General features: G+C 42.2%; 1 protein-coding gene across 5 annotated transcripts in view; it reads left to right on the forward strand.

The window, feature by feature from the left end:
* The window catches only part of tpd52 (tumor protein D52), a 327,212-nt gene that overhangs the window by 8,460 nt on the left and 305,442 nt on the right, over window positions 1-13,310 (forward strand). For 4 of the 5 annotated variants that reach the window (XR_013934101.1, XM_080443284.1, XM_080443285.1 and 1 more), the window contains exon 1: window positions 10,477-10,705. The exons of the other annotated variant lie outside the window; for it this stretch is intronic. Coding sequence is in view for 3 of the 4 variants with exons in the window: in XM_080443284.1 (XP_080299410.1) it covers window positions 10,555-10,705 (151 nt within the window). In the remaining variant the exon portion in view is untranslated. Of the gene's footprint in view, window positions 1-10,476; window positions 10,706-13,310 lie in introns of those variants that run through there. 5 annotated transcript variants of the gene reach the window in all.

A 13,310-nucleotide genomic window follows, 5' to 3' on the forward strand; every position in this document is an offset into this window, starting at 1 on the left:
AAGATTTATTTTATTATTGAGGGGGTTCCAGGTTCCCCTGAGGTTCCCCTGGGGGTCCCCAGACCCCACTTTAAGAACCACCATACAGTAGAGAGAGAAATGTAGGACATTGTGGTTCATGCACCAACTGGTTAACCACTTTAAACCTGGCGAAAATAGCAGATCAGCTATTTTCACTATTCATTGTATGATATTGGGCTTGTATGATATTGAGTGCTCAAACTGACAAAGTATTACAGATGATGACTCGCTATAGATTTTTGTTCAAATTAGCTGATGTTGGTTGTCAGTCACAGAACATCCAACAGCCAATAATTTGAGGGCCGACAGCGGTTCCGGTAGGAGACACAAAAGAAGTCTCCTTTGTGTCTCCTACCGGAGCTGCTGCCTATCGGTCCGCTGGTCAAATTATTGGCTTAGGAATGCGGCAAAAACTAAAAAATATCCATGAATTCAAGTGTCCATGGGGTGACTAATCGATAGAAAAACATATTTTTTAGGGGTGAACTATCCCTTTAAGAATATTAAACACTTTACTTTCTTAACTCCAGTAGCTTAGTTGCTGGGTAAAAAGGCCAGATGTATGCTATTTGTGAACGCTATATGTATGTACTGTATCAGTCACATAGTACAGTGAGTACAGTACAGTACAGTGGAGTCATTGTCATTCAGACTCGTATTATGTTGCATTTTACTGCAGTGCATGCAGTGTTTTTTTGGTGTCATGTCACTGCCATCTCAGGACATTTAGTGACTAAGTAAAACACTGTGGAACAGTCAAATATGAACCTAAAAGATGATATGGACTAATATGATATCACAATGTTCTAAAATGTATATCAAAATAACAATGTAAATGTGCATGGTGATGTTAGGGCTCCAGACTTCACTTATTTTAGTTTTTTTCACTGGTGTTGGTGTGCCTTACGTTTTCATATACAGGAGGTGCACCAGCGTATCATTTAGGTGCACTCACCCACACATACTGTACAGTACAGACCAGCTCAGTGGCCTTGTAGTTAGTGTCCGCCCTCAGGGATAGGTCAGGGTTTGATTCCTGGGTCATACCAAAAACTATATTAACCCATTCAAACCGGGAATACGCATCTGTGTAACCACTTTAACCATTATTTTACACTTTGGTTATTCAAAAATAGCCGATATACAAGTTCATAGCGAGTGCCGCGCAATGAGCTTGTAGATCTGCTATTTTAGAAAACTCTTGAAAATGTGTGAAAATCTTTGAATATATATGTTTCAAAGCGAACATTTTTTACTCAAATCTTTTGCTGAGATGGGGGTCTGTGGCAAAATACATATCATTTTGGGGGCCCTTGACATGAAAACGTTTGAGAACCACTATTTATAGCAACAAAACTGTTAAGATTTAGAAGATATTTGTAAATATTAAAAAAAAATATATATATTCAACATATGCACACATTTTCTTGATTTTTCCAAAAGTAGCAGATCTACAAGCTCATAGCGTGGCACTCGGCTATTTTTGAATAGCCAAAGTATAAGATAATGGTTAAAAATCTAAAATGACAGATGCTTTGCCGGTCTTAATGGGTTAAAAAAAAAATAGGACCAAAATGCCTCCCTGCTTGGCACTCAACATCAAGGGTTGCATGTCCCAGCTACATACTAGTGACACGTCCAGGGGGTGTACTCATGGGTAGGGGGTGCACTTGTACATCAAGCCGCCTCACACTACAGAAGCAGAAGATAGGTGTGACGAATGAAACGTTTTAGTTGGACTGGACAGATTTGTATGTGCATTCGCCCTGTGATGTGCTGAAAATGATCTTTTGGAAAACAAAAACAAAACATCAGGGGATAAATAAATAAAAAGGTCATTATTGAATGACTACCTTGTGCAGAACCACATTGGAAACAAGTGTTTCATGGTGTGTTATCCTGGGTTTAAGTTATAGTTGTGATTATACATGCGTCTGTTACACTTACCATACCTGGCTGTTAGTTGGCTTGCTAACATCTTTGAATACTTAGTTTTTCATGGTGTTCAGCTCCTAAGGGCCGAACCGTCTTGTTTTTTATTTTGTCTACCCCCGGCGTTTATTCCTATTTCCTATACGTTTCCATTGCTTTGAAGGATCATCCAAAGCTAATATTGCTCTTGAGGATTAGAGCTGCTGAGGCATGTGGTTGTCTGCACCCAGCCCAGAGCCACAGTGACAGCCACCACCGCTGTACCACATGTGGGCAGGAATTGGCGACGACTACCGGGAGAAAATGAAAAACAAACTGCCAAACAGCAAAGTTAACATGATCTCATGGGTTTCTCTACATCAGTGGTTCTCAAACCTTTTTTATATCAATCCATTAGGGCCCACGGACCCCAGAACTCAGAGTCGTGTGTATACAAATGGAACCGTAAAGGGTGCATTTGGTTCCATTTTGTACAGTCTCAGAGTTACAGACCTGTAAGGGTCCTTTTGGTTTCCACTATCAACAGTTTAGCTGGGGAGCCAGTGTTTTGTTTAACAACTGACATTAGGGACTAATACCCAAGTGACACTACGTTCTGCTACTTAAAGCTGCACTGCACTATGTAGCTTCTTTGTGCGATTACAATGTAATTTTTTAGTATGTTTTTTGTTGTTGTTTTCTTTTAATATTTGTTGGGTCTTTTTCTGCCTTTTATTAGATAGTGTACAGTAGTCTGATAGGAAATAGGGAGAGAGAGATGGAGAGTGACACGCAGCAAAGGTCGTCAGGATCAGGACTTGAACCCGCGAACCTGCGACACGCTGTCAGCATATATTATACAATATAATACAATTGGGGTGCGGTGGTTGTATTTGGTCTCCCTGCTTTGTCTATTGAGACATTTAGATCCAGTGTCTGGGTTTGACATGACTGATGGACAAGTGCTACTGCCTGAAAGTCAATATTCAATTTCTCCCCTGAGCAAGCAGCTGCAGTGTCAGCAAACAAACAAATGTCAGCACTTGTGACCCAGGTTCAAATCCGGGGTAGGACAGGAGAGTTACAGATAGATTATAGATAGATAGATAGAATAGCAGATATACAAGATAATTGTGCTGCACCTAAATAAATAAAAGTGCCACGCTATCAGCTTGTAGATCTGCTATTTTTTTTAGATCTTGAACATTTGTGCAAATCTATGAATATATATATTTTTTTTAAGGGAACATTTTTGACTCAAATCTTTGCTTCTGGGGGGTCCCTTGAACAAAAATATTTTCAGATGGGGCCAAATACATATAATGTTGGGGGTCCTTGACATGAAAAAGTTTGAGAACCACTGATATAGCAACATACGTTTTTTCAGAAAACTGTTAGGATTTAGAAGACATATGTAGATGCGTTCCCGGATTAAATGGGTTAACCCATTAAGACCTGGAACGCATCTGTGTCACTTTTTGATTTGAGCTAAAAAGTATTATTTTACACTTTGGCTATTTTTGAAAAATCGTGAAAATGTGTGCAAATCTTTATATATTTTGATTTCAATATACATTTTTAACTAAAATATTTGCTTCTGGGACCCCCTGGAACAAAATATTTTGAGATGGGGGTCTGCGGCCGAATACATATCATTTTGGGGGTCCTTGACATGAAAAAGATTGAGCACCACTGATATAGAAACATACGTTTTTCAGAAAACTGTTGGGATTTAGGAGACATGTAGAATCGGCTTCAGGTCTTAATGGGTTAAGTGGCCTGTTGTGTCCCTGTGCCCCACTGTCCACCCCGTGACCCACGTCCATGTGTCCCGACGTACAGAGTACAGTAAATACATAGTGGGAACACAGAGAGTGTCTCCCAGGCTGACCAGCATCATGTGAGAGACATAACTGGCTTCAGTTCCTGTGAAGGTTGAGGCCCTTTAATTGAATTCTGATGATCCTGCAGCCGGCACGACGGAGCGAGGGCTTGGAGGAAAAACATCATCTCCCAGAACGTCGTATATATATATATATAAGCTTCAGACTTTGCTTCGATTGGGTAGACCTTCATCAATTCCGCAAGAGAAAATTCAATTTCCACCCAGCTGATGGCTGCTCAGATGGTCTTGATGAGCACTCGAGGTCTAGAACGTTCCCCAGCTAGACCAGTGGTTTCCCAAACGGTGTGTTGAGGTCCAAGACCACGGTGTGCCTTGGGATTTTGTGACAATCACACATTGTTATTGCTTTATACAACTATAGAAAAAGTTATTAAGCGTTTTTTTTATCAGTACTTTCCCAATACATGGTAAATTCTAAAACCTAAGGAAATATACATAAGAACTTACAACCTGGCATCCCTATTTTGGTCATGTCATTATAGGTGAAAACAATGTATTTATTTAGTTTATTCGTTATTTCGTTATTTATGCTTTCACAATGTGTCCAAAATAGCGAAAATAGCATATTGTGTGAGCTTGTAAATCATTGGCTATTTCTGCTACAAATATGCGTGTAACCACATAAACCATTATTTTATATTTTGGCTATTCAAAAATAGATCTACAGATATACAAGCCCATAGCGTGGCACCGAGTGCCCCGCTATGAGCTTGTAGATCTGCTATTTTTTTTAAATCGTGCAAATTTATGCAAATCTTTGAATATATATATTTTTAAAGCAAACCTTTTTAACTCAAATCTTTGCTTCTGAGGGGTCCCTGGAACTAAATATTTTGAGATGGGGGCGGCCGGCTAAATACGTCCTTGACATGAAAAAGTTTGAGAACCACTGATATTATAGTAGCATACATTTTTCAGAAAACTGTTAGGATTTAGAAAACATTTGTAGAAACGGAACCTCAGGCCTTAAGACGCAAAGGTTGAAAACCATTGAGCTATAGGCAATGAGCAGCAGAAGAAATCTTGCTTTCGGTCTGTCTTTTATTCACTGTGATGACTCCAGTTGTAAGTCCCAGATGTAGCCGTCAGATGAACCTTTCACGACAGTGATGTTCTTGAATCATGTCCCTTGTCTCATGAACGTCAGCCGTCGCCCCGCTCAGACGCTGCCCTTTAGGTGTTTGACCAATCTCTCGGCCTTTATGTCTTGTCTTATCGTACTGGTTCTCAACCTCGGTTCCGGGGGACCACCAGTGGTCCAGAAATGGACACTTTAACGGGTCTGTAACTCTCAAAGTGTTCCGTGTGTACACTGTTGGGGGTTAAATAAGCACTGAGGATTTTACAGTGTAGATTGGGGGTTTCCGGTATAGGGCATAGTGATGGTGGCCATTTTGTGGTGCAACAGATAGAAAACCCCATTCATTGTTCCCATAGAGATTTCGGAAGATATTTATATAAATTATTTTAAGCCTGGAACCAAGCCATCCAGGCTCCTGAATCATGACCATAAAACAGTTGACTCTTGTGTTATATAATTATATATAATTAGGCCTATAGTTTTATATTATATCGTTTTAACATTTTAATATAAAATTATGCATATAGTCCACGGACGTTTAACCACTTACACCCTCTATTCTTAGTCAAATGAACCTGAGTTACGACTGTACTTTTTTCCCATCTACACCAAATGCCAAAAGCCAAAAATGCTGGGGTTCAAGTGGAAACAAATGGAAATGGAGTTACAGACCCGTAAGTGTCCAATTGGACCCCTGGTGTTCCCCAGGCCAGATGTTGAGAAACGGGTGCCTCTGCCCGTGACACTCGCCTCAAGAGTTTTTTACGGGCACGGGTCAGTGCGGCCGGCGGCCTGCACAAGGCTGACATCCACCGTCCACATGATTCTGGTTTCTGCCTCCTCATGTGACGCAGCACGCCACCAATAATCACTTAATTGATCCCATGCCGTGCTTCATTAAGCACTTTACAAAAAAATGACTATGCTTACGGTCGCTGTCAGTGTGTGTGTGTGTTTGTGTGTATATTAGAATTGGGGGGAGGGGTTCTGTTCCTACTGGCGGGTTACAGCTTAAATACGGACACAACTTACATTTTTTAATAGGCAATTATTTCCAGCCATTTTCTCCTAATTTAGTCGTTATGCCGTAACTAACCCTCCCCCATATTTCTGTGGTTTGCCACTGTACTATAATCTATAATTGTCTTCATACTTCATTGTGTACTATTCCAAATGCACAAAAAAAAGTATGCGTGTGTGTGTGTGTGTGTGTGTGAGATAGAGAGAGATAGTGCATGTGCACCTGTTTCAATGTGTGTGGGTATGTGCGTATGTATATAGGGCCCTATACATATACACACATATTTGTGTTGCCATTTCCACCTGCCATTTCTAACATGCCCTTTGTATCAGGATAATGTCCAAAGTGTATTGAGCCAGATCCCCTTTACACCTGGTGTTCAAAGGCACCTCCGGTATATAGGTTAAACATAGAAACCTCACCATTTCCTCCTCCATTCTCCCTGTAAATCTTGCATTGTTAAATACACTTTATAACAATGAGTAGTGTGGTGGTGTTTACCTGCAGAAACACATTGCCTTCTCGCTGCATTTTGGTGTTTCCACTCTTTGTTTTTTGGTAGACGGGGATGTTGTTGGTGTTTTGATATGTAAACACAGGCAAAGTTACATAGTTTGCCTTTAATGTTCACAACAGAGTAGAATGCCATGTGTAAATGGTGCTAGTGTCTATGCATGAGTGTGTGTGGGTAGGTATGTGTGTGCATGAGCATGTGCACATGTATGTTTGTGTCTATGCACAAGTAGCTGAGTAGCCCTGCCTGAAGCAAAGAAGCATAATATGTCACGTCCAGGTGGTCACATTGGGGGCTTGTCCGGAACCCCCCCCCCCCCCCCCCCCCCCCCTAGCCTGGCATGGCCAGACTAATATCACTGCGTTGATATTAGTCTGGAATCTCTGTGTGGAACCTGCATTTCTGAGGAGCAAATATAAAAAAATGCCTCTGGTGATAAACCCGCCCCATATTTGCATACTGGGCTCTGATTGGTCCCTCACAACTTCAGAGGGAGAGAAATAAAATCTCTATTGAGAGGGGCCAGACCTAATCTGCCAAGGGCATTATTTTTTTGCAATGGCAGATTTGTCTGGAACCAGGCTAGCCCCCCCCCCCCACCACATGTGTGTGCGCATGTGTGTGAGTGTGTGTGAGTGTGTGTGTGAGTGAGTGAGTGTTTGTGTGCGTGCGTTATTAAAGGTAGGGTAAGTGATTTGCGCTGGTTAAAATAATTGTTAAATAGCTCTATATTCTGATAGTACTCATTGCTATAGAGTGTTTGTTCAGTATTAGGAGTCTCCTTGTCTCTCCACCTCTTTATTAAACAGAAAATGCATTTTCGTTTCAGTTTCAGTTTCATTTCCAATTTTATCCAACCAGGACAGAGAACTCAATCAGGATACAGATTAAACAAGTGAAATTGGAAGTGATGACACTAAGAAATGAGCATGCAAAATTGGAACTGGAACACTATACAAATTAAGCTTAAAAATGGGTACTTTCTCCTGATTGGCTGAGATTTTGACACCTACCGAAAAATGTATTTTCTGTTTATTAAAGAGCTGGAGAGACAGGGAGACATCTGTTACTGAAAAAACACTCTATAGCAATGGTTACTATCAGAATATAGTATTTTAACCTTTTAACAAAATACTTTTTGTTTTAACCAAAAAATATCACTTACCCTACCTTTAAGCATACTCTACTCTATACATGCGTTCATGTCGTCACATGACAATGTGTGTGCAGTGCGATACAATACAATACATATATGTGCGTGTGAACTTCCCAGGAGGAACTCTATACATTGAAGCAGTGTGTGTGTGGTGTGCAACCTGACTCTGTAGGTTAGACCATGACACACAGGACATGACCCACACATATTGAATAGAGAGAGCTGTCACCACTGGAGTCTATTGTCTCTAGAGGGAGAATGGTGGATGTATAGAGGAACAGGTACTGTAACATCAAGTGCAGCCGGGGCATTATGTTCCCACAATTCCCAAATAGTCTTCTTTCACAATGAAAATTAGTATATATATATATATATATATATATATATATATATGTTCTTCTCTCAATATTAAATTATGTAATATTTATTGATATATCCAAACTGTTGTATAATTGACCACTTTCAACCTGGCATCCCAATTTGGGCATGTCTGTATATAGTCGACATTCCCCCCCCCCCAAAAAAATAAGCAAAAATAGCTAACTTTTCTTTTGCCATGCAACGTTACTAAGCGTAAAATAGGACATAAGTGGTTAATACATTGCCATGCCCTGCTGTGAAGTCTTACCCTACTTAACATGCTTCACAGTTAAAGGAAGTGTTTATTTCCAAATAAATCTATACAGAAAAAAAATTTCTGTACAAATTATACTTGTACTTGAAACCATGTTGCAAAATACAGAGCGAGGTTTATGATGTGTACTTGATCAAAAAGCTGTCTCCAAAATGAAACATTTGAAAAATGTTGTTATTGTGATTCTTGCCAGACATACGGTAGTAGCGATGTGAGTCTTTCCACTTGACATTTCATTGATTTGCTATGTATATGAATTCAATTATCTTGATAATTTAATGATATGATTGAAATATAATGGTGCGAAAGTCTTTAGTACTCTAGATGAGCCAAATAGACTTGCATGTCATTTTTATTCAAGGTCACTCCTGTCCTGTAATTGAGTAACTCGTGACTCCTGTTCTATTTTTACTGTTCATTTGGAAGTGTGTGTGTGTGTGTGTGCGTGTGTGCGTGCGTGTGTGCGTGTGTGTGTGTGTGTGTGTGTGTGTGTCTAGTCTACATATTATAGTTGGTGGACGATAAAGACACACTTAAACTAATGTCTGCCTGTGAGTGAGCCGCCTTTTGTAGTGTGCTTGAATATGACCACACGCACACATGCATGCATGCGCACACACACATGCGTTTGTATTACTGTATTTGTGAGGACATCGACCTTTTTAGGACGGCATTGAAAATAGACGGAAAATAGCAGATCTTCAAGCAGATTGTAGATCGGCTACTTTTTCGGTGTGCGACATTGTCATGGAAAGCCTCGAACCCCACCCCTTAAACCTAACCTCTAAATGCCTAATCCTAACTATAACCCCAACCCTTTTTTCGAATTGTGAGCCTAACTGAAAAACCCCCCCCCTCAAATTATACTATACTTGAGGGGACACGCTGGTACAGTAATACAAGTACACACACACACACACACACAACACACACACACACACACACACACACACACACACACACACACACACACACACACACACACACACACACACACACACACACACACACACACACACACACACACACAGAGAGAGAGTGGGTCGTGCAGCCCCCTGGCACTTTAGCAGCTCCTCCACTTTAACAGGCTATAGCATCCCCAGCTGGCCCGGCCAGGCCCTCCCTGGATTACAGAGCAGTAATCTGGGGCAGGGCAGATTATACGCCTTTCATCCCAACACCCCTCCTCCCTCTATGTATCACGTGACCGCCACCCCCCCTCCACACAAATGGGACTCCATTTTTCTTTTTCTTTTTTTTGAACGCCAAAATAGATGGTGGAAAGTGAGTGAGCGTGCGGGTGGGAGAGTAGGAGAGAAAGAAAAGAAAGAGAGAGACAAGTAGAGGGTTGGAGAGAGAGAGAGAGGGGGGGGGTGGGAGAGTAGGAGAGAAAGAGAGAGAGAGACACAGAGAGGGTTGGAGAGAGAGTGAGAGAGAAAGACAGAGAGAGAGAGAGAGAGAGAGAGAGAGAGACAGACAGAGGGGGGTGGGGGGGGGGAGAGAGAGAGAGAGGGAAATAATAGAGATAGAAAGAGAGAGATAGAGGGACATCCCAGGAGGTATTGAGGCAGGGATATAGAGTGTCACTGGGCTGATCTGCAACCCAGTTGGCGTGTGAAGAAGCCAAGCCCTGATTGTGGATATATAGACGTGAGAGATGGACTGACCTTTGGGATTCCATGCTAGACGGAATGACTGAGAGCAGCACGTGTGTGCGTGTGTGTGTGTGTGTGCTATAGCGGCGTCAGCATCGAGGGACAGGTAACTCATTAACACAGACGGCGAACGGGCGCGGGAAAGGTCTCGACCTCTCTTGGGTCACGTGAGAGAGAGAGAAACGCAAAGGGTGGCACATTGAAGACACGCAGACAGAGACACATCACACACACACACACACACACACACACACACACACACAGACACAGACACAGACACAGACACAGACACACACAGACACACAAACAGACACATGCGAGTGCTCCTGTACTGTTCACACTCTCACGGCCACACTGGCCACAGCTTTCAGTCACACTCCTGATATTGTGTGCACACGCACGCACACACACAGGGATGTCTTGGGAGCGGTAAACAAGTGTCCCAGACAGACAGTGTGTGTGTGTGTGTGTGTGTGTGTGTGTGTGGTACGCACTAAAGGGATCACATGCAGACAATCAGCGCTGTGCGCAGCAGCAGCAGCGTTGGGTGGAGGCGGTAGGAGGGAGAGGGGTGTAGGGCAGGCAGGCCAGGGAGGGAGAGCAGCGCTGTGGGACACTGTAACGGTACGGAGGGAGCAGCCCTTTAAGGCAGGCGATGGACCCTCTGGAGGACTACCACTCTCCCTTCGACTTTGAGCAGGGCGTCAACACCAGCTACCTGTACCTGTCGCCCGCCTACGGCGACACGCCGCCGGGCTCCCCCGCCACCGCGGCCCGAGCAGGCGGGGGGCACCACCCAGGGAGAGGTGAGGGGGGGGGGGGGGTGTGGGGGGGTCGGTGGGAGTGTGTGTGTGTGTGTGAGAGGGAAGTTAGAGAGGGTGAGAGATGCATGTTACGTCATCTCATATCAGCTGTGAGGATGGACTTTACAGTGTGTGTGTGTGTGTGTGTGTGTGTGTGTGTGTGTGTGTGTGTGTGTGTGTGTGTGTGTGTGTGTGTGTGTGTGTGTGTGTGTGTGTGTGTGTGTGTGTGTGTGTGTGTGTGTGTGTGTGTGTGTGTGTGTGTGTGTGTGTGTGTGTGTGTGTGTGTGTGTGTGTGTGAGAAACAACAAGGCAAATATTTTTGGGGGTTGTATAAGTGAGTGATGTAATGTGTGTCAGGATTATAGTGGTGCAGTTCTCAGACTTCTCAGGAATTAGCTTGCTTGTTTGTTTGTTTTTTTCTTTCTTTTTTGTACGGATATTATGCTTCTGTTTCCATTTCAGTGAAATGTATTAAGATCATTTTTCATGTTTTGATGAGCAGTCCCCGTGCGCCTTTTGTTTTTATGCTGCGCAGACAGAAAACCGTGTTTTATTTCATGTAACGCTGATGTATATATCTTTTTTTTGTGTGTGTGTGTGTGGGTCATTTATCATTGTCTACGTTAAGAAGTGGACCTTACTCATGTGACTGTTGTCAGACAGACAACCAAAAATAAGCCATTGTGGACTTGTTTCAGCTCTTCAAGAAGCCTATAGCTTTAGTCATAGCAGTGTGTTGTTTACATCTCCTGTCCTGAGCTGTTAAATAATTAGCTGTCTGTATGTCAGAATCGCCTGTACGTTTCCCAGCATAAACTTCCCATTGATTTTCTAAGACGTGTGTTGTGAGCGCTCATTTTGGGTCATGTGATAACCTATTCCGTCAACCGCTGCGTGCCAACTTAGACGGCACATTTGTTGACGCGTGAGGTCCTCGGGTGCTCTGCGTGGGTGCTCGTTTGCCTAGCGAGCACACCTGCCTTAATTGTTCTCGTTTCTGAAGTCATTTGAAAAAGCTGTGTGTTTTGTTGTAAGACCGTAGAGGTTGCCTGAACCAAAACAAGCGCTCCCCAATAATTATGTTTTGTTGGGAATGGCATTCAGATATTACAGTGGTTTTCAACCTTTTTCATATCAAGGTCCATTATTTATTCATCATTTGAGAGATAACAGGCAAACGTTTATCAAAATAACAATTATTCTACATTCTCTAATTGTATAGACTTCTTGTAAATTAAGTAATGCAGATGTTTAACAATAATTTAACTCTTGAGAGCGTAAAATGAAACCTCATTTTACACTCTCAAGAGTTAAAGATCTGTAAGGGTCCATTTGGTTGCCAACTTTTCCATCATTTAGCTGGGGACCACCTGGAACCTTCTCCAGGACCACTGGTGGTCCCCGGACCACTGGTTGAGAACCAATAAAATAGAAAATGGTCATCATTACATTGGCAGAGGTAGGATTAATACCACAGTGAGGTATGGCGATCTTTGGGGACAGAGTATCTCAGAAGTGATTGCTCGTTAAGAATATTTCGGTTGGCTTTAATGGCAAAAACATCAGCCTGTATTGTCACTGTGCATAGGGGTATATTATGACTTAAACTTGTTATATCACTATTACGGGTCCATGTGGTTACATTATTTAGGAAGCTCAATATTCTGACAGTTCAATGCTATAGACTCCATAGCATTGAACTGTATACCTGATCCCTAACTCTATAGTATAGAGTGTTTTCATTTTATTCAAACATGAGAGATAACCCTATCAGCGCCAATAGACCATATTCACACGGCGGCCATATTGGAATTTAACATTGAAAGTGCCACCCCGTTGCCGTGGAAACCGGGGTGGCACTTCATTGACTTAATAGCAACATGGCCGCCGTGTGAATATGGTCTATTCTACAGTTTCCCACTTCCAGTTTTATATGCAAATTTTGTTTATCCTGCCTCCTGTATGAGTTCTCTCTCCTGATTGGATAAAATTGGTACCCCAACCTGAAAATATAATGTTTCTGTTTACTAAAGAGCTGAAGAGACGGGGAGACCAGAGTTACTGAACAGACACTCTGTAGCAAATGATGTGCAAGGCTTGCATATCGTTGGCTATCTGGCAGTTAGAGTTACAACACGCTTAGCAAAAACTACTGATCGCTCATAATTACATGATCGTCAGTGGTTCTCAACCGTTTCTGGATCAGGGCCCACTTGAGTCAATATACTTTTAAGTTCTTATGTATCACAATGAAAACCTGTTTTATTTGACTTTTTTTCAAGGTTTTAAAGGAAACATACCATGACATTTTTGGTTTGTTATTGTTTTGTTACATACGTTTTAATTAATATTATATTATCAATAAAAATCTTTCCAATTAACCAGTTATCATAAGATAGCGCAGTCTTTTTTTTTTAGATAAATAATTCGAGCTGTGGGGTTATACCCCATAGGTTGAGAATCACAGTTTTTTTGGGGCGGCGGCGCAGTGGCAAAGTGTCTGCCCGCCACTGCGGAGGTTGTGGGTTCAAACCCACCGCGGTGCTTCCGGCTTTGTCGGACGTCTATTCGAACACAATTGGCTCGCATTCGGGGGGAGGGTGATAAT

This window comes from Gymnoscopelus braueri, assembly GCF_963280865.1.
Source record: "Gymnoscopelus braueri genome assembly, chromosome: 11".
In the NCBI taxonomy this organism is placed as follows: Eukaryota; Metazoa; Chordata; class Actinopteri; order Myctophiformes; family Myctophidae; genus Gymnoscopelus; species Gymnoscopelus braueri.